At 43.5% G+C, this 20,007-nt stretch overlaps 1 protein-coding gene across 1 annotated transcript in view; it reads right to left on the reverse strand.

The window, feature by feature from the left end:
- Positions 1-245: 245 nt before the first annotated feature.
- The window catches only part of EFCAB11 (EF-hand calcium binding domain 11), a 165,720-nt gene continuing 145,958 nt past the window's right edge, over positions 246-20,007 (reverse strand). The window contains exon 6 of the mRNA XM_059914814.1: positions 246-2,508. Coding sequence (XP_059770797.1) covers positions 2,493-2,508 — 16 coding nt within the window. The 3' untranslated portion in view covers positions 246-2,492. The remainder of the gene's footprint in view (positions 2,509-20,007) is intronic.

Here is a 20,007-nt window from a genome sequence, read left to right on the forward strand (position 1 = left end):
CCAGATAACTGACCCCTGTCCTAAAGAAATGAGCCACAGGCTCTGGTTGCCTGATTAATTGGAAAATCACTAAGCTATTTGAAACTGCATTAAAATGTATTTGTAAAATCCTAACACTAGATAGTTTCGGAAATAATAAGTGTGTAGTAAAATTACAAGCCTATTCCACTGCAAACGTAAAAGAAAGCATTCCAGGAATATGAAAAACGAAAAGGAGAAATGCCTGTTTCCTATGGTAAGTCACTTCATATCTGAATCATTTATTTATATAACAAGCCCTTCTGGACTGATTAAGGGAACTGCCAATTACACTCACCATCCTTTCTTCAGGTTACAGAGAAGCACGACGTTTCTTCTTGCTTTACATGAGAGTGCCTGGGCTGGAGATGTGTGTCCTGGCAACCAGACTCTTCCCCATGTTTGTCCACCTCTGGAAGGATTCAGTGCTCAAAGGGAAGCACTTCTCATCCCGAACCAATGGCAGAGGAAAGAAAAACAACAGGATCCTTTCCATCCTACAGTGCTACTGAGCTTGCCTGAGCCTTTGAAAATGGTCAGAAAAGAAAGCACAGTATTTTCTTCTTTATGCATTTTTAAGCTCTAAGTCTTTCAAGGCCCAGTTCAAACTCCACCTCTGCTGTGAAGCCTTTCCAAATTCCCCCCAGTGAGCATGATTTTCCATCCTCTGAACCCCAACTTATATTTCCTGACTTTACCCCCTCTTCGGCGCTGTATTCACTCCTGGTAATGTTGGTTAACTTCTCAAGTAAACTGTTGCAGGTAGTGATTTTACAGATTCATTCCAATCTCCTTCTGGGGTTCAGAGCAATGAGTTCAGGGGTGAGCCTGTGATCCCAGCAGGACCATCCAGCATTTGTTCTGCATAATTAAAAACATATGTTGGAAGAGAGAAGCTCCTGTCTTCTCCTGGGTCATGAGCTATAAGGAGATTTTAAGCCTGGAATTTCTGAAGGCCATCTTCCCTGGACTTCTGCAGAAAGCCCAGACTGAGAGATGGAGAGCCCTAATGACATCGTTTGAACCCCTAGATCCAGCTATGCCTGAAATTCTTACCCCAGACTTCCCAATTACGTGAGCAAATATACTCGTTTTGCTGCTTCAGTGGATTTGAGTTGACTCTTATCTGCAACCTAAGTGACTAATCTGCTCACTCAGAACTCCTTAAGAAAAAGGATGCTTAAAGATTCTCTGGACCGCAAAGCCTCCAGAATCTTCCCGTCTTGCTGCTCTGCTCTTGTCCTTGCGCGGTTGAAGCTGACTGCCCCCACCTCTGGGTTCCAGCTGGAAATGGGTAGAGCACGCGGAGGAGTGCACAGCCAGGGTCTGAAGGCCCGGCTCGGGAGCTGGCACAACTACCTCCCTCAGAGCCCTGTGGTCAGTACTTAACATCACAGCTACACCTGCAGGGGCCTCTGGGACATGTAGTCCATCCAGGCAGCTGTGTGTCCAGCCATGACTCTGTTCCTGAAGGAAAGGACAGATGTGGATGCACAACTCTCCATCTAAAGCACACCAGCTGTTTGCAGATTAAAACAGTTGAAATGCCAAGTCTCCTTGAAGTGCATGCAAGGTTGGGAGTGAGGTGGGGGAAAGCCGCATCCTAAGTGAAAAGTGCTGGTGAGCGGAGCTCCACAGGGTCCACCTCCGAGGTGCGTTACCAGGGCAACTGAGCTAAGCGGGAACTACATTTCCTAGCGTGCCGCTCCCCATGTGGCTCCGCGCCGGGCTTGGCCACGAGAGACGTGAGCGTGAGGTCCAGAAGATGGCGGTGAAGCAGCAGCCTTTGCACTCTGAAGGTCGGTGCAGGGCACCGCGCATTGCCGCAGCTCTTCTGCTGCTCCCCTGTTGCAGGGGGCAGCGGCCTGCAGCCTCTCAGCCAATGCCCAGCCTCCTCTTTCAGATTTTCCAAGTCCTCGGCCAAGTGCAAGCCTAGCTGCACAGCACAGGGCGCCAGCAGCTTCCGTGGGTCACCCTGCATGGAGCTTGGACGCTGTGGGAGACAAACATGGGCTCCAGCCGGCCTCGCAGGTCCCAGCGTTTCTTTACCTTAACCTTGAGGTTTCTCAGCCTCAGCACTGATGCTGTTTTCAGCCAGATGATTCTTTGTTGTGTGGGGCTGTCCTGTGCATCGTGGGGTGTCCTGTGCACCCCTGGCCTCTACCCGCTAGATGCCGGTAGCGACACTCGACGGCCGTTGTGAGAACCCAAGCTGTCTCTAGCCTTTGCTGAATGTCTCCTGGGGGGCAAATCACCCCGGGGTTGAGACCACTGTCGTCATATCCATGTTTCCTTCCCAATTTCCGGCCTTGTGACCTACAGCAACTTCAGGCCCACTTTCACACGCAGAGGCGAATGACTCAGAGACTCCTTGAGACCTCGCCGCCAGCTCCCACGGTCACAGTGTAACCCCACAGTCAGTCCCTTATCTCGTGTTCCTCAGGGCTGTTCCGCTCAGGTCTGCATTATGACGTTCATGCGCCCCTTCCTCTATAAAAAATAAAAGATGATATGCAAAGGCTATTTTGGTGTAAAAACAAATACTATGTAGGCTGGATTTATTATTAGATATTCATTTTTATACTCATTTTAACTAAAATTAGAGCTTTTGTGGGCCCCTGCAAGGAAGGGGGAGCCCTAAGCATTGTGTCTTTGATAGAGGAGTTGGCCCTGGGCCTGCTTCTTCCCCCGGAGCCTAACAGGTGCTCTCACTTCCCACAATTATCTTCTTTGTAATCAGAACAAAAACACATGCAGCAGTGATTTGCTTCTTTCAAGACCAGCTTGAGTTCAGGGGAGGAACTCCAAGTACTCGAGGCTGCAGTCAATGGGAGCAGGGCAAAATTGGGCGAAGGCCCTCCACGAGTCTGCCTCTTAGCCCACTAGCTGGACCAATAGAAATGACGGATGCGATTTAGGGAATTCGGGGCAAAAGATGAGTGTGAAATAAAACTCCCTTTTAAAAGCACATCAAGGAAAACACGTGTGTCTCAAGGTGAAATTGTAGACATGTGTTTGCTATGTATTTTCCATTAGATTGTTAATAATTGGATATAAATCATCCAGTGCAATCAGATGGACCAATCCCGGGGTGCCTTTCCCCACCAGTGACGGCTGTTTCTGATTAGCACGGAGCCCCCTGCCCTGACGAACAATGGTCTCTTCTCGGGCCCGTGGAGGACAGGAAATTAAGCCATCAGGCATCTTGCCTATTATTCTCACGCTATCCTCAAGCTGTAAATCCATCAAATATGAAAGGCAGAAATATAAATTGGGGCCAAGTAGGAGGAAGTTGGAGATGCAGTTTTATTCCACATGTCTCTCAGAAAGTTTGTCCACAAATGTTCAGTATTCACTCTGGAATTAAAATACCCGCTTTACAGCAGATGTTTTATAGACGGGCACCACTGTAGATGGTAAGAAGTTCGTATCAGAGCACCAAATATCTCCTTTAGCAAGAACTCTGCTTTTATCTATGGAAATATCAGGAAATCATTTTGAGTCGAACAACCAAAATAAAGGCAGTGGAGTTTGAGATAAATGTTAGGAAAATTGCGTAAAACATTATATCAAAACCCTTGGCACTGTCAAAAAGATTTCTGAATCCGATGAGTAGCTGAAGAAGAGAATTCAATTGCATTTTTTCACTTTGTCTGCCAATTTTATAGCACTTCATTTAAAATGGAATCTCTAAAGAATCAATTCAAATTAGCTTTACAGTTTTCCCCCAAAGAATCTGCTTTAAAATAAATTGAATTGGAGCATGTGACATAATATGTAAGCATAAAATTCATGTTAACTAGTCTGACGGAAAAAAGTTCTCATAATAAGGAAACAAATAATCTGCACATGACTGAGCTAAAAATAGTCTTTAGACTGTCAGTTTCAAAATTGAACAAAAATAGGGAGAGTTGTTATAATAATGATATGGCACATTTCCTCCTAATGAAATGGCCTTGAATTCTGTAATAAATTACAGAAAGAGAATCCTCTGGGCAAAAAGAAAAATACCAGACATGAGTTGCTGTCATAAATAGAGCGACAGCAATGCAAATACCTTCCAGCTGGGACTGAGCAGCCTCTGCTGGAGGCTTCATTACTGAAGACAGGGCTGAGCTGGGGTGAACAATAGAGTGAAGATGATCCTTCATCATCTGTGGCCCCCTGTTTATAAAACAGCTTCTGCTGCTGTATTTGCTTTGTTTTGATCAGGTATATTGAGTATAAATATTTATCTGAAATCTCTTTATAAAATTTATTAGGAGTCTTAGGCTCCTTGAGAATAGGGACAATAGCTTATGTGACTTGGTAACCACCCGTACCTATCACAGCATCTGACACGTGGTAGGAATCCCATACGTGTCTGAGGGAGGAACATAAGAATGAATAAATCAATGAATCAATTTAGCGTTAAAATCACATTAAACTTAGTTATTATACCTTTAAAAAATTTTTTACAGTTAAGTTAGGAAATGTACTGTTAGTTTAATTAAGGAGGGGATAGTTGGGTTGTGGTGATTTTTTTTTCCTCTGTTGAAATCAAGAAACAAATACTTAGGTTTATCACTGAATAAGGCTTGATGGAGATTCTTTTTTTTTTTAATTTAATTTTTTAATGTATTTTATTAAAGGACAGTTGATTTACAGTGTTGTGTTAGTTTCTGGTATACAGCAAAGTGATTCAGTTATACATATATATAATAGTTTACATCTGCTAATCCCAAACTCCCACTCCATTCCCCCTCACCCTTCCTTGGCAACCACAAGTCTGCTCTCTCTGTCTGTGAGTCTCTTTCTGTTTTGTAGATAAGTTCATTTGTGTCGTATTTTAGACTCCACATATGTGATATCATATGGTATTTGTTCTTTTTCTGACTTACTTCACTTAGTATGATAATCTCTACATCCATCCATGTTGCTGCAAATGGCATTATTCCATTCTTCTTTATGGCTGAGTTATATTCCATTGTATATATGTACCACATCTTCTTTATCCATTCATCTGTTGATGGACATTTGGGTTGTTTCCATGTCTTGGCTATTGTGAATAGTGCTGCTATGAACATTGGCGTGCATGTATCTTTTTGAGATATAGTTTGGTCTGGATATATGCCCAGGGTTGAAATTGCTGGATCATATGGCAACTCTATTTTTAGTTTTTTGAGGAATCTCCATACTGTTTTCCATAGTGGCTGCACCAGTTTACATTCCCACCAATAGTGTAGGAGGGTTCCCTTTCCTCCACACCCTCTCCAGCATTTGTTATTTGTAGACTTTTAAATGATGGCTATTCTGACCAGTGTGAGGTGGTACCTCGTAGATTTGATTTGCATTTTTCTAATAATTAGCGATGTTGAGCATCTTTTCATATGCCTATTGACCATTTGTATGTCTTCTTTGGAGAAATGTCTATTTAGGTATTGATGGAGATTCTTTAAGGCCCTGCCTGAAAGTAACTATACAGGAGAAGTTTATCTTAATGGGACCCAATATCTTGGAATTTAGCTGTCTTGAAGTATGGGCCAGTCCCTCTTTCCACAATACCCATTTGAGCTTCCTTGCTTTTCCACCTTACCTATCCTTCCATTCTTCAATCCACCCATGCATCGGTCTATAGCCATCTATCTGATCATCTGTCCATCAAATACTTAGGGGTACAGTGATGAACAATAATAAGAGCTAACATTTATTGAGTACTTACTCTACGTCAAACACTGTTATTAACACTTTATGCTAATTAACTCATTTAATCATCCATCATACGCTTCTATGAAGGATGTACCATCATATTCCACACTTAACATTCAAAGCAACTCAGGTGCAGTGAGATGAAACATCCTGTCCAAGATCACATCACTAGGAAGTAGGGGAGTCGAGATTTGAACCCAGAGGGTCTGGCTCTAGAACTACCAGTCTGCTGCACTAATTAGGCAGAAATTCTCTTGACCTTCACAAACTTTATATTCTAGGGGGAGAAACAGAATTTAAACACATAATTATGTAATTTTAACCGTTAACAACTGCTTTGAAGAAAAAGTATAGGTGTTACAAGAGTATGTAAAAGGGACATGTAGCCTAGTCTGAGGAATTCAGGAAGGCCTTGCTGCTGAGGAAGTTGACCCTTGGGTTGAGCCATGAAGGGTGGGTGGGTGGTGAAGCATAAGCAGGAAAGAGTGTTCAAGGCAGAACAGCATGTGCAGGGGAAAGAGGTATCTGTGCTGAGGACCCATGGGGCCTTTGGTGTCTACTGACGTCAATATGATCAAAAGTCAATTCTAACATGAGCCTCTTCTGATGCTCTCCATCCCACTGACTTGCACCTAGGTAACCCAGTTACAGAAGGCAGACATCTCCAGTTAAGGAGACAGCCTTGTCATCTTCTCCCTCACCCAGTGCCCAGCATATCCACTCTTGCCATCCAGTGCCACCAAATTTAACCCACTGTCCCCATTGATCTATCAGATCCACTTGTTTCTTTCTGATCCCACCCCACCTCCTGAATACAAGCCACTTTCATTTCTTGCTTGGATGCCTGCAGCATTCTCCTGTATCCAGCACTCTTCCAGAATGCACTCCAGAACCCCTCACAGCCGTTGTCCACACCGCGGCCAGACTGATAATTTCCAAAGGCAAATCTGGTCATTCCACCTCTGCCCTCACTAAAAACCTCCGATGGTCTCCCATTGCTCTCGAGAAAAAGACAAAATTCCCTGCCCTGGTTTAGAGGGCCCTGCATGGCCTGGCTGTCCCCCACTGACAATGTCAGCATCATCCTCGCCCCATGCCGTGTCTCACAGCTCCTCAGCCACCATGGTTGCCTCCCCTTGGTCTCTGCTCCCTGCCATGCCCCTCCCACTGGGAGGCTTGGCAGTGCCCTTCCCTCTTCCTGGAATGCCCTTCCCCTCCACTGTGTTTGGTTAGCTCTTAATCATCCTTTAGATTCCCATTTAATCCTCAGCAAGCCCACCCTATGTCTCTGCTTGGGTACCCATTAATATCTGACCCTTCCCCATTAACATCTCCATCTGAACCAGATTACTCTCTGTTATGGCTGAATCGTGTCCCCCAAAATTCATATGTTGAAGCTCTAACTCCCAGTACTCAGAATGTGACTGTTTGGAGATAGGGCCTTTAAAGAGGTGATTAAGTTAAAATGAGGCTGTTAGGGTGGACCCTAATCCAATCCGACTGGTGTCCTTGTAAGAAGAGGAGATTTGGACACAGACATGCACGCACACAGAGGAAAGACCATGTGAGGACACGATGAGAAGTCTGCCATCTGCAAGCCAAGGACACAGGCCTCAGATGAAACTAAATCTGCTAAAACCTTGATCTTGGACTTCTAGTCTCCGGAAGTGTGAGGCAATAAACCCCTGCTTTTTAAGCCACCCGGTTTGCAGTATTTTGTTATGGCAGCCTGAGCAGACTAACCCTTTCTTTCATAGAAACTGTCATAGTTAAAGTCAGTTGTCAAAATTAGTTGCAACTTAACTTTCATTTCATTATTTGATTGCTGTCTCCCTGATAAGAATGCAAGCTCTGTAAGGACAGGAACTGGGTCTGGTTTTGCCCACCATGGTATCGCCAGAGCCTGGCACAGTGCCTGGCATATAGTAGGTGCTCAGTAAATACTTGGGGCATGAATGAATGAATAGACAAGTAAAAACATATGAGTGAGTGGACGAACACACATGGAGAACAAACAGTAATTACACAGTGGTTTTACCTTTGGAAAGATTCACTTTGGGCCTGGGCTGCGTCTGGAAGCAAGGGCACCTTGTCCTGGCTAATATGAGTATTAACATGCATTTAAGTAATTTCACTAGATACAGCAAATTCCTGGAATTTCAAGCTTTTAGTCCCTCAGAGCAACACTGTTCAGTGAAATTTAATCTCATGGATTTTATTTTTAAAGAGGCAAATAACTCTCTCTAGGGTAAAAAAAAAGATAATTCTAAGAGACATAAATCCAATATCCTTGCAATTGGAAGAAAATATCTTGTTTGTATCAAACCATGATACAAACGGCATGCTTGATTAACGGCATGCTTGATTTCCGCTTGGAAAATGTCCTTGCTGGTTTCCACGGGACAATGACACAGTGAGAGCAGCGTGGAATCACCACACAGGAGGGAGGGTGGGACACACGTGAGAATTTCTGTTGCAGTTTTAAGAGGAGTCTTCTTTTCTGAGAAACTCATTATTCACTTAATTATTCATTCTGTTTATTTACTGTAGAGTTATTACACATAAATATGGTGCAAATCCCTGGAATCCTCAAACACCAGATGCCAGTTTCCCTCTGCAGTCCCAAAAGACATAGCCAAGCCATCACTGTGAGAATTAAAACAACAACAACTAAAACCCAATTAAAATTGTGCCAGCATGTTCATTTCCAAAATAAAAACCCTGGGAATGAATAAGCTTTTAGTCACTCCCCTGACTGCTTCTGCAAAAGAACAAACACAAAAAACTTTAAACTAAAACTGGCATATAATTAGTATTTAAATCACAGTTACAATGAACCTCGTATCTGCACAGAAAGGGCATTGGCTAAGTCAACGTCGTATTATTTCTCCCATTTTCAAAAATCACGTGATTGAAGAAAATGGCATTTCGCTTTTCAGAATTTCTATGTGTCTGGCCAAAGCCCAACGATGGCGGAGGAAGAAGCCAAGATGGCGACATGAAGTTTGGGGTCTTGGAATCCACAGGTTACACAACCTCTTCCTCCTCATGATGTGAGGGGGCCTCACACCCAGGTGCATCTCACCCACCTGAGTATAAGACTGGGCACAGGAGGGGATGAACACGCAGCCCATGTTCTTAGAACAAAGGCCAACAGAGCACAGAGGAGGCCTGTCTCCTTCAAGAAACTGCTGGGAGTGCAGAGAGAACCACACGACTGAGGGCAGTGCAGGGCTGACCGCGGGGCTGGAGGACGCGTGTGTGTGTGTGTGGGGAAGGAGGAGAGGTCGGGTGTGTGTGTGTGTGCACGTGTTTACAAGTCACCAGTCCTCAGGTGATACTGGCTCCACGAAGAACCAAGTGGACTTTCTGACGAGCGGGTGGCTGCGGTCACCTCCACTGGAGAGTCGCAGAGTGATGGGAGATCTGTCTGGCCTGCTACACCCATACCAAATCACAGTCTGCCCAGGGGGGCACTGTGAGACCCGAGGTAACCTTGGAGGTGCAGGCAAATGAGTGCGTTAGTGGAAATACGTGAAGCTCTTCTGGATAGGCCAGAGGCCTGCAGTGCCTCCCCTAACCCAGGGCTCAGACCCGAAAGGCCAGGGGTCTCCATCCTCAGCGTTGTGGTTATAAGGGCGGGCTCAGAAGACGGGGTCTCCATTCTCAGCATTGTGGTTATAAGGGCGGGCTCAGAAGACAGGCTGTCCGGGTTCATACCCCAGGTCTGCCACTGACCTTCACTCCTCTGTGCTTATTCCCCATCTTGACAATAAGGATAATGCCTCTGTCTTAGAGTTGCCACAAGAATTATCTGTGATAGTGCGTGTGAAGTGCTGACAGCAGTGTCAGCCAATGGCAGGCATCTACTAAACACTGGTTTCTACCATCAGTGCTGGTACGTTCCAGTCCGTGTGGCAATTTATCACAGGACTGAGCTTTGTGGTAACACTGTTGTTTTCTACTTTGTATTTCCAAGGCAGCTGATAAACTGTTCGTTTCACTCCTGAGCAACAAGAATGTTGCTATTCCGGGCACCTCAGATGAAAATAAGTTCATTGCCTCCTGTCTCACAATGCCCATGGCCATTTTTGTTACCTGTTGCAAATATTTTCTAGTCACGTAGCCTAATCTGGGGCCTTTTTGCTGAGAAGGCAAAAACATTTTCTAATCTTTTTGGCAACCACAGTGTAAAGTATCAGGTCCACAAAAACACAAAAGGTCTTCATTACTAATATATGGAATAGGAACTCTGTATAATATTTCATTATTGCTTTCTTATTAACATAACATTAATAATCTGTTGCTGCTTTAACAATTCCTGGGCATGAAAGCCCGGTATATTAAGTTATGGCTAAGATTAGATATACTAAACAGTTACCTCCATGATATCATGAAAGAAACATGATAGAGCTGAGAAAATCAATTTAAATTAAAATAAAATCATTCTGTCTTATGCTTCAGTTTTCAAGGCAGCTGCTCTTAGATCAGCTCTGACGTGATCTCACTATCTGAGGTCTGAAGTTAAGTGGGTGCACCCCAGGCCCTTCCTTCCGGGTGTTTCAAGTCGAGTTGCTCAGTGTCTTCACTTGGGTGGGACAGGGGTGCAAGGGGAGATGAGGAAGCAGGGGCAGAGGGAGTGGAAAGTTAAGTGTGTGGCTTATGAGTTTACAGTCACACCACCAGTCAAGTTAGGTACCAGGGACGGTAAGATGGCAGCACGTTCATAAGACATAAAAACATCGAACTGGAAGATCGCTTAGAGACAGCTAATCAATCATTTCCCAAAGTATAATCCATGGAACATTAGTTCTTTAAGACGGCTCTCTCTATATCCTCACGTGCACATAAACACACACACACACACAAACACAGAATTACACGGTCCATCAAATAAGTCTGAGAAACTCTGCATTCTACCCATTCCTTGGAGTGCCATAACGGACTTCAGCATTTTAAAGTTTCTGTGAACTCTTACAGTAAGAAAACACCCATTTGTCATGCTTGACCAAGTATTTCCTGAGCTTCCTTGGCCACGGCACCCTTTGTTCATATAACACTTATTTACGTCTAACAGGCAATGAGCAATCTTGTCTAAGTCAACCTCCTCCTTGAAATTGATGAGGAAGAGGAAACTGAGGCCCAAGAAAAGTGTTTGACTTGCCAAGGAGCATCATTCAAACACTGAGTGGAGAGGGGAATTCACATCTTCGGATTCTTAGCTCTGCCTCTCAGAGAAACTTCCCTCTCATTCAGCAATGTATGCAAACCCGTCTTGCACAGGCACGGCGCCAGACACTAAAGACACAAAGATAAAAAATGGTCCTGGCTTCGGGAAGCTCGTAGTCCAAAGCTGGAGGCGGAATGGAAGTGCAGCGACCACACTACAGTGTGAGGAGAGCTCTGAAGTGACTGCTGTGGGAGTGGGTCCAGAAGAAAGTATGACTCATCTCCTAAGGGGTTAGGAGTTAGTTGTCATACAGGACGTGAGGTTGGCATGGGGCCTTGAAGGGTGAGCAGGAGTTTGCCTCGGAATGTTTTTATCTCCCTCAATCCCTTTCTAAGGAGTCCCCACAGTAGCTCCCTTGTGTGGGATGATGTTCGCATAAATCACCACAGGATTCTGTCACCTGACTGGACCAGGATCAGGGCCCCGGAGCGGCCAGTCCAGAGGCTGGCCAGCACACTACAGGAGTGTCTAGGGAGTGCTGTCCAACAGAACTCTGTGCAATGATGGAAATGTTCTCTTTGGCGCGGTTCAACATGGCGGCCACCAATCATAGGTAGTTATCGCACACTTGAAATATGGCTACTGGATATGGCTATCCAGTGAGGAACTGAATTTTTAACCTTATTAAATTTTGATTAGTTAAAATTAAATTTAAGTAGTCACATGTGCTGGTGACTTTAGACAGCACAGCTTTAGACTGATTAACAGATTCACTTTGTGATTCCAATTTAAAATACAAGTTGGGGGACTTCCCTGGTGGTCCAGTGGTTAAGAATCTGCCTTCCAATGCAGGGGATATGGGTTCGAGCCCTGGTCGGGGAACTGAGATACCACATGCTGCGGGGCAACTAAGCACGCACGCCACAACTAGAGAGCCCGAGCACCGCAACTACTGAGCCCGCGCACTCCGGAGCCCACGCGCCACAACTAGAGAGAAGCTCGTGTGCCTCAACGAGGAGCCCGCACACCGCAATGAAAGATCCCGCATGCGGCAACTAAGACCCAACACAGCCAAAATTAATAAATAAATAAATATTTTTAAAATATACAAGTTGGTTTAGACTTACGATTTTGAGTTGAAATTCGAGTTTACAAATACTATTGAAACATTCAAGAGACTTAAGACATCAGATTATAGAGTTTACTTAATTATACTTAAAATTTATTTAAATACATGGGAAGATGTATTTGTTCACTGGAGAACTGAAGGGCTTAAAAGCAAATTGATTCAAGGATTTGAAAACATTAAAAATAAGTCCTCTGACCAGTGGAATTAGCTAGAAATCAATAACAAAAACTAGAAATGCCACATCTTTTGAAAATTTAACAACTCATTTCTGTACAGCCCATATGTCAAAGAAGAAAGTACAACAGAAATTAGAAAATATTTTGAACAAAATATTAATGAAGACAAGACATACCAAAACTTGTGAGATGCAGCTAAAGCAGGGCTTAGATGATACTTATAGTCTTAAATATAAGTATTAGAAAAGAAAAAAGGCTGAAAATCAGTACAGTATTTGTCTTTCTCTGTATGATTTATTTCACTTGGCACAGTGCCCTCAAGATCCATCTATATCGTCACAAGTGGAAGCTTTTTTTTTATGGCTGAATAATATTCCATTGTATGGGTACAGATACAGATATATTTCATATTTTCTTTATCCACTTATCCATCGATGGACACTTAGGTTGTTTCCATGTTTGGCTATATTAACATATTAATAGGCCTCTGAGACTGGCCACAAGGAGAATCTAGGAACCATACCTGTGGGTTTTCTCAGTGCTGTAGGAATTATGAAGTTCAAAAGACATGCAAAGGGCTTTCATTTCGATAGGTCCAAAGCTAAGGGATTTCTTCTTTTGAAATGTATATTGCAAGCAGTATTATAGGAAAGCTAGGCACTTTTGTTTTGTTTTTTGAGGCTCTCCAAATGCAATTCAAAAGCAGATATATGAGGTCTCTTCTTTGTCAGAAACCAACCCATATAACAGGTTGTGAGCATAGGTCCCTATGGCAAAAGCCTGACCCCAATTTGGGGACACTGCTGAGAGTTCAGAGTCCTATAAAGTTGCCATTAAGTGGTGGTTTTCCATTTTTTGCTAATGTATCCTATAACATTATTTTGAAAAGCTATATATAACCCCTTTATATGTTTTTAATTGACATCTAGACTTGTATTATAAATTTAGAGTGGCAAGGGATATAATTTCCACCATACAGTAATACCTGAAAATTTTAAAATAAACTTTTATTTTAGAACAGTTTTAGATTTACAAAAAAAAAATTGTGAAGATAGTACAGATTTCCCATACACCTCACACCCAGTTTCACCTATTATTAACATTTTACATTAGTATCATACATTTGTTATAATTAATGAAACAATTTTGACATTACTATTAACCAAAGCCCATGCTTCATTCAGTTTTCCAGGGTTTTTATCTAATGTATTTTTCCTTTTCCAAGATCCCATCCCAGCTATCACATTACATTTAGCTGTCCTGTCTCCTTAGGCTCCTCTTGGCTGTGACATTTCTCAGGCGTTCCTTGTTTTTGACCTTGATAGTTTTGAGAAGTGCTGGTCAGGTATTTTGTAGAATGTCTCTGAATTAGGATTTGTCTGCTGTTTTTCTCATGACTGGACTGAGGTTGTGGGGTTTGAGGAGGAAAGCCAGAGAGGTTAAGGGTCATTTTCATCACATACATAAGGGCACACAGTATCAACAAGATCTATCACTGTTGATATTGACCTTGATCACCTGGCTCAAGTAGCGTTTGTCAGGTTTCACCACTGTTACTCTATGTCTCCCTTCCATACGGTACCCATTGGAAGAAGGTCACTATCTGCAGTCCACACTTAAGGAATGGAGAGCTATGCTCCACCTCTCTGAAGGCAGAGTATCTACATAAATCATCTGGAATTCTTCTGCAAAGGAGATGTGTCTCAACTCTGCCATTTATTTATTCAATCATTTATTTGAATCAGTGTGGACTCATGGATATTTATTTTATACTTTGAGTTGTAATCCAATACTACTTTATTTTGTTACCAAATTGTTCCAGCTTTGGCCACTTGGAGCTCTTTCTATTGGTTCTTGTGTCCCTTTGATATACCCCTACCAATGTAAGTTGTTTTTTTAAAAATTTTGTTTTGTTTTGCTTTTTGAGCACTTCCTCACTTTCTGGCTCATCTTGCATATTTTACCACACTAAAAAAAAAAAAAAAATTCCCTGTGCTTTACCTGGTCAACCCTTCTCCACCACAAAAAACCCTTGATAATCACTGGTCTTTTAGTCATCACTATAGCTTTGCCTTTTCCAGAATGTCATATTGGTACCATACAGAATGTAGCCTTTTCACACTGGCTTCTTTCACTTAGAAATATGCATTTAAGATTCACCCATGTGTTTTTGTGGGTCAACAGCTCATTTCTTTTAATCACTGGATAATAATTCCATTGTATGGTTGTATCACATTTTGTTTATACACTCATCTCCTGAAGGACATCTTGGCTGCTTCCAGCTTTGGGTGATGATGAATAAAGCTGCTATTAACATTCTTGGGCAAATTTTTTTGTGGAGAGAAGTTTTCAAATCAGTTGAGTAAATATGTAGGTTCATGATTGCTGGATCATTTGGTAAGACTATGCTTAGCTTTGTAAGAAACTGTCAAACTGTCTTCGGAAGTGGCTGTGCCATTTTGCATTCCCACCAGCAGTGAGTGAGTAGAAATTACTTAACTGAAAGTTAAACTGAGGGAGGAAGAGAGGGAGGAGGAGAACAGAGAATGAGAGAGATGTCAGATAACATCGTCGGCATAACATACGTGTAACTGGATTCTGAGAGGACATTCTCTTCAAGGATGTCATAAAAGAAGTGTTTGGGGGCTTCCCTGGTGGCGCAGTGGTTGAGAGTCTGCCTGCCAATGCAGGGGACACGGGTTCGAGCCCCGGTCTGGGAAGATCCCGCGTGCCGCGGAGCAACTGGGCCCGTGAGCCACAATTGCTGAGCCTGCGCGTCTGGAGCCTGTGCTCCGCAACTGGAGAGGCCGCGATGGTGAGAGGCCCGCGCACCGCGATGAAGAGTGGTCCCCACTTGCCGCAACTAGAGGAAGCCCTCGCACAGAAACGAAGACCCAACACAGCCATAAGTAAGTAAAATAAAATAAATTAAATTAAAAAAAAAAAAAAGAAGTGTTTGAAGAGATAATGGCCAAGAGGTTTTCATATTTGATAAAATACATGAAGTATGCTGGAATTTTGGTTTCTATTTGTAGTGGGGGGGTGGAATCTGTTGACACAAGGACATCAGTTAAAAAGCAGGTCAGATAGAACCCTGGATGGCTCAGTGTATGTAATTCTATCTATGGATGTGATAGGGATAGTAGAAACAAAGGCAGGAAGGGCGGGAGGGAGGGAGGAAAGGAAGGAAGGAAGAAAGAAAGGAAGGAAGGAAGGAGGAAGGGAGGGAAGGGAAAAAGGGGGAAAAAAGAAAGACAATGAATAAACCTCATTCCACAAGCAGTCCAATATAAGTAGCAGTAGAGAATGCTTGGTAAAGAAGTTGACTCAAGGGGCTTCCCTGGTGGCGCAGTGGTTGAGAATCTGCCTGCCAATGCAGGAGACACGGGTTCGAGCCCTGGTCTGGGAAGATCCCACATGCCGTGGAGCAACTGGGCCCGTGAGCCACAATTACTGAGCCTGCGCGTCTGGAGCCTGTGCTCCGCAACAAGAGAGGCCGCGATAGTGAGAGGCCCGTGCGCTGCGATGAAGAGTGGCCCCCGCTTGCCACAACTAGAGAAAGCCCTCGCACAGAAACGAAGACCCAACACAGCCATAAATAAATAAATTAATTAATTTTAAAAAAAAGAAAAAAAAAAAAAGAAAAAAAAAAAAAGAAGTTGACTCAAGCACTATTTCTGCCATGTTTAACCTTAGAAACATCATTTAAAGTCAAGGTTGGCTTCCTTCTTTAAAAGAAAGAAGATGACCAAACCTGGCTTCTACTTTACAGTGACTATTATTATAATACTTGCGATGTACTTCCAGACCCTTGGTCAATTTTTTTGTAAAAATTTAATATTATTGCAATTGTTTTTCCTAATGAATATACTACAGCAAACCTAACTGCTTTGTTCTCCTTTGAAGTTTTTTTCCCCTGCCAAGGATCAGTAAATCATAAAATAAGGAGTATATTTGGATTTCAGTTTATGTTTTCATATAAATTAATCTGCATTTTCTGTGAAGTTAGAGTAATGTTCTTTTTGATTCACACTTCTGAGCATTTTACCAATTTAGCAATCTAAGAGAAATTTAGATTGAACACTCCATATTTTATTATGTTAAATTGTTTTCAGCCACTTTTGAATCCACGTGGCCAAGCCAATTTAAATTTGTTTTGTAAGAAAGGTCACTTTGTGAGCTGCTATCCCTAATGCCATTACGTTTCCATTTGTGTGGGTTTTAACTGTCTAATTCTGCAGTTCTAAACAGATTTCTCAAAAGTTACAAGCTAAGAAAAACGAAAGCAACCGTTTTTATTAACCCTAAATTACAATTCCGTAAGTGAAGCGTGAACCCCAAGTACCGTGACTGTTGAAAACTGTGGTTTAGAATTTACACACATAAGTGAGTGTTGCCCAATGAGGATGCACATCTATTTCAAAAATGCTTCCATTGTTCAGAGCATTTCTAGAAATCCTCTTTGAAAACCGCCTTTAGAGCTGGCAGCAAATTTTAAAAGATATTGTCTCTGGTGGCAAATCTTTGTCTTTTGAAAGTGGATTTGATTAATAACCCAATGTAATTTGGATTAAGCTTGGTGATGTGTAAGATGGGAATTAGTATTTAATACCTACCATGTGATAGAAGCTTGACCTGGTATGGCCAATGAATCTGGATAAACTCATTCTGGATCAAAAACAAAGTGTGACCAAAGAATACGGACCAGTGTCATAGATGATTTTCCCACTGGAGGTGATGTAGCATAATAGCAGTTATTTATGCTTAGTCAGGCTGACAGGTTTGGATCTCCACCCTGACACTCCACCCATCGCCATCACCTGGCCTGAGCCACGTTACTTAGACTCTCTGAGGTGGTTTCCTCATTTATAAGAGAGGATGCTAATGTCTATCTCATCAATTTTCAAGAATAAAATAAAATAATATAAAATACCCAGCAAAATTGGCCCCCCTTTCCCCCCCTGAAGGTGACAATGGGGAAGGAAAAATATTCATTAGGACACTAATATACCTAAAATAGATAACTAATGAGAACCTACTGTATAGCACAGGGAATTCTACTCAATCTTCTGTGGTGACCTAAATGGGAAGGAAATCCAAAAAAGAGGGATATATGTATACGGATAGCTGATTCACTTTGCTGTACAGCAGAAACTAACACAACATTGTAAAGCAACTACACTCCAATAAAAATTAAAAAACAAATTCACTAGGATGAAGGTGGCCCAATGTTTTTTTTAAATGGAATTTTATCTTATGGTGTATTTCCCTATTCCCTCATCAGATATGAATTCCAAGGTTATTTGTTAATTTTCTATTTGGGGCAAAGATCTAGTTGTTATTTTGGTGTTTTTAGGCTAAGGGACTTGTATGTGTGTGTGTGAGTTGCCTGGTTGTGGGATGGTATGGTAGAGGTAGTTGTGAAAGATAAACCTGAACAGACAAGTGGAGACAAGACTGTAGAGGGCTTTGAATGGCACATTAAGGGTTAGACATGACCCAATAGAAAAGATGGCTATTAAAGCTTTTGAGCAGAGAAAAACAAAACAAAACAATTCTATTTGTGCTTTAAGAAGATAACTGACATGCTGGACTAAATTTCATGACAATGGGGTCTATTTCTTACTTATCACCACACCCTTTACTCATCTTTATAGCAATGAATAGAAGAACATATGGCCCGATGGATGGATGGGAGTGGGAATAAGAACATGGGCCGAGAGATCATGACGGATGGAAGGAAATGTCATGAAAGTTTTTGCAGATGCAGACTCAAAGGAGGCAGTGACTGACTGGATGTCACAGTGAAGGAGGATGGGGGAGATTTGAAAGAAACTCCTAGGTGGCTGGTTCAGATGAGAGCTTGGGGTGGGGGATGGGATGGATGCCATTAACAGAAATAGAAAACACAGAATGAGAAGCCAATTTTGGAAATCAGAGAAAACAATGAGTCTGATTTTAGTTCAGTGAGCTTGGGTTGAGGTGAAAACATCCAACCGGCAAATGAAAACACAGCTCTGGGTGCAGCAGAGATCAAGACTGAAAGATAAAGTTTGGTTGGTGGAGTCACACCCATAAAGGTGATAGCTGAAGTCTTGGGAGAGAATGAAATCATCCTTGGAGAATGTGTTGATCAAGAAGAGTGGCCAAGGACTCCCCTGGTGGCGCAGTGGTTAAGAATCTGCCTGCCAATGTAGGGGGCACGGGTTCAAGCCCTGGTCCGGGAAGATCCCACATGCTGCGGAGCAACTAAGCCCGTGTGCCACAACTACCGAAGCCCGCATGCCACAACTACTGAAGCTTGCGCACCTAGAGCCCGTGCTCTGCAACAAGAGAAGCCACCGCAATGAGAAGCCTGCACATCGCAATGAAGAGTAGCCCTCGCTCGGCGCTCCTAGAGAAAGCCCACACGCAGCAATGAAGACCCAACGCAACCGAAAATAAATAAATAAATTTATTAAAAAAAAAGAAGAGTGGTCAATTAGAGTACCCTGGAGAATACTACCACTTACGAGATGGCTGAAGATACAGGAAAAGAGAGTCAGGGAAGAATGGGCACAGAAATACTACGTGAGAGCAATGCTATGGAGGCTAAAGAGAGAAGGACCCAAGAGAAAGGACAAGTGTGACGGGGTCCGAGAGGGGCTCGTGGGTTTGGCCGCTGGAAATCACTGGTGATCTCCGAGAGAGAGCTGTTGCCACAGGGGAAGACTGGAGCTGGTCATAGTGAAAGATGAGGTAGAGGCGGAGGTATCAGCGGGAGAGATCTGGCGACAGCTTCCTCTTCCATCTTGACTGCTTCTTCTTAGTCTATTTAGAAGACTCTTTCTCTGCTGCTCCAGTAAATGTTGATGTTACCTAGTATCTGTCCTTGGCTCTATGCTTGTAACAGTTAGGGTTCTCTTGGTTTCAGATAACAGAAAGCAACTCCAGCTGGCTTGAGCAGAACGATTTATTGGAAGGATACAGAGTTACCTCATAGGACCCAAAGGGTTATGACTGGGCTTTGTGTACAAGCTTTAATCAGAAACCCGGTACCATGGGGTTTCTCTAGTTCCTCTCTTGTTCCCCTCTTGGTGTCTGTTTCATTTTCTGCTCTCATTGCAAACCAGCTGCCTTGGTTTTCCAGGCCACATGGTGGCAAACACGTCTGCCCCTCGCCCCTGAGTCATCACCACTCATTCGGCCGGAGGAGCGCTGTTCCGCCTCCCTCACCCTCACTCCTGAGGCCCTCCATGGGGAGAGACCGAGCTGATCAGCCTGCACAGATGCCCATCCGTGGGCCATGCAACTGAAGGGAGACCAACAGGGTCACACTGCAGACAGCATCATGTGGCTTGGGGACGAGGGTGGGGTCCTGGAAGTGAGAAGCTGGGGCAAAGCTTACAAGACAAGGATTTGGACTGAGTGTAGGGCGAGTGGTGAGGAGGGAAGGTGACATGAGCAGCTTCTCACTGCCCCTTTGTTTGGTCTGTGCTCTGCCCTGAGAGCCTGGGCCCTCCTAAGCACCAAATCCTCGAGGTGCTCTCCCTCCTAGAGAAGGTCCAGGTCATATGGCTTTCTTCTAAACAAGAACAGGGGATGGCCGCCCAGCTCTTATCAACTTCCCCTCCTGTGACCAGCCCTCAGCACACCTGGCTGAGTGCCTAGGGACCAAGCCTATACCCTCAAGATGAATCAGAGTTGACTGATCCAGGGGCCATCTGAAGCCTCTTTCTAGGGTCTCTGCACTTGCACAGATGACGGGCCAGTTCCTTTTTGGAATGGTGTGAGGCTGCGGTGACCATGGGACGGGGGCAGAGTCTGGAGGTGCTCATGTTGCTGGC

The sequence above is a fragment of the Balaenoptera ricei genome, chromosome 2, assembly GCF_028023285.1.
Source record: "Balaenoptera ricei isolate mBalRic1 chromosome 2, mBalRic1.hap2, whole genome shotgun sequence".
Lineage (NCBI taxonomy): Eukaryota > Metazoa > Chordata > Mammalia > Artiodactyla > Balaenopteridae > Balaenoptera > Balaenoptera ricei.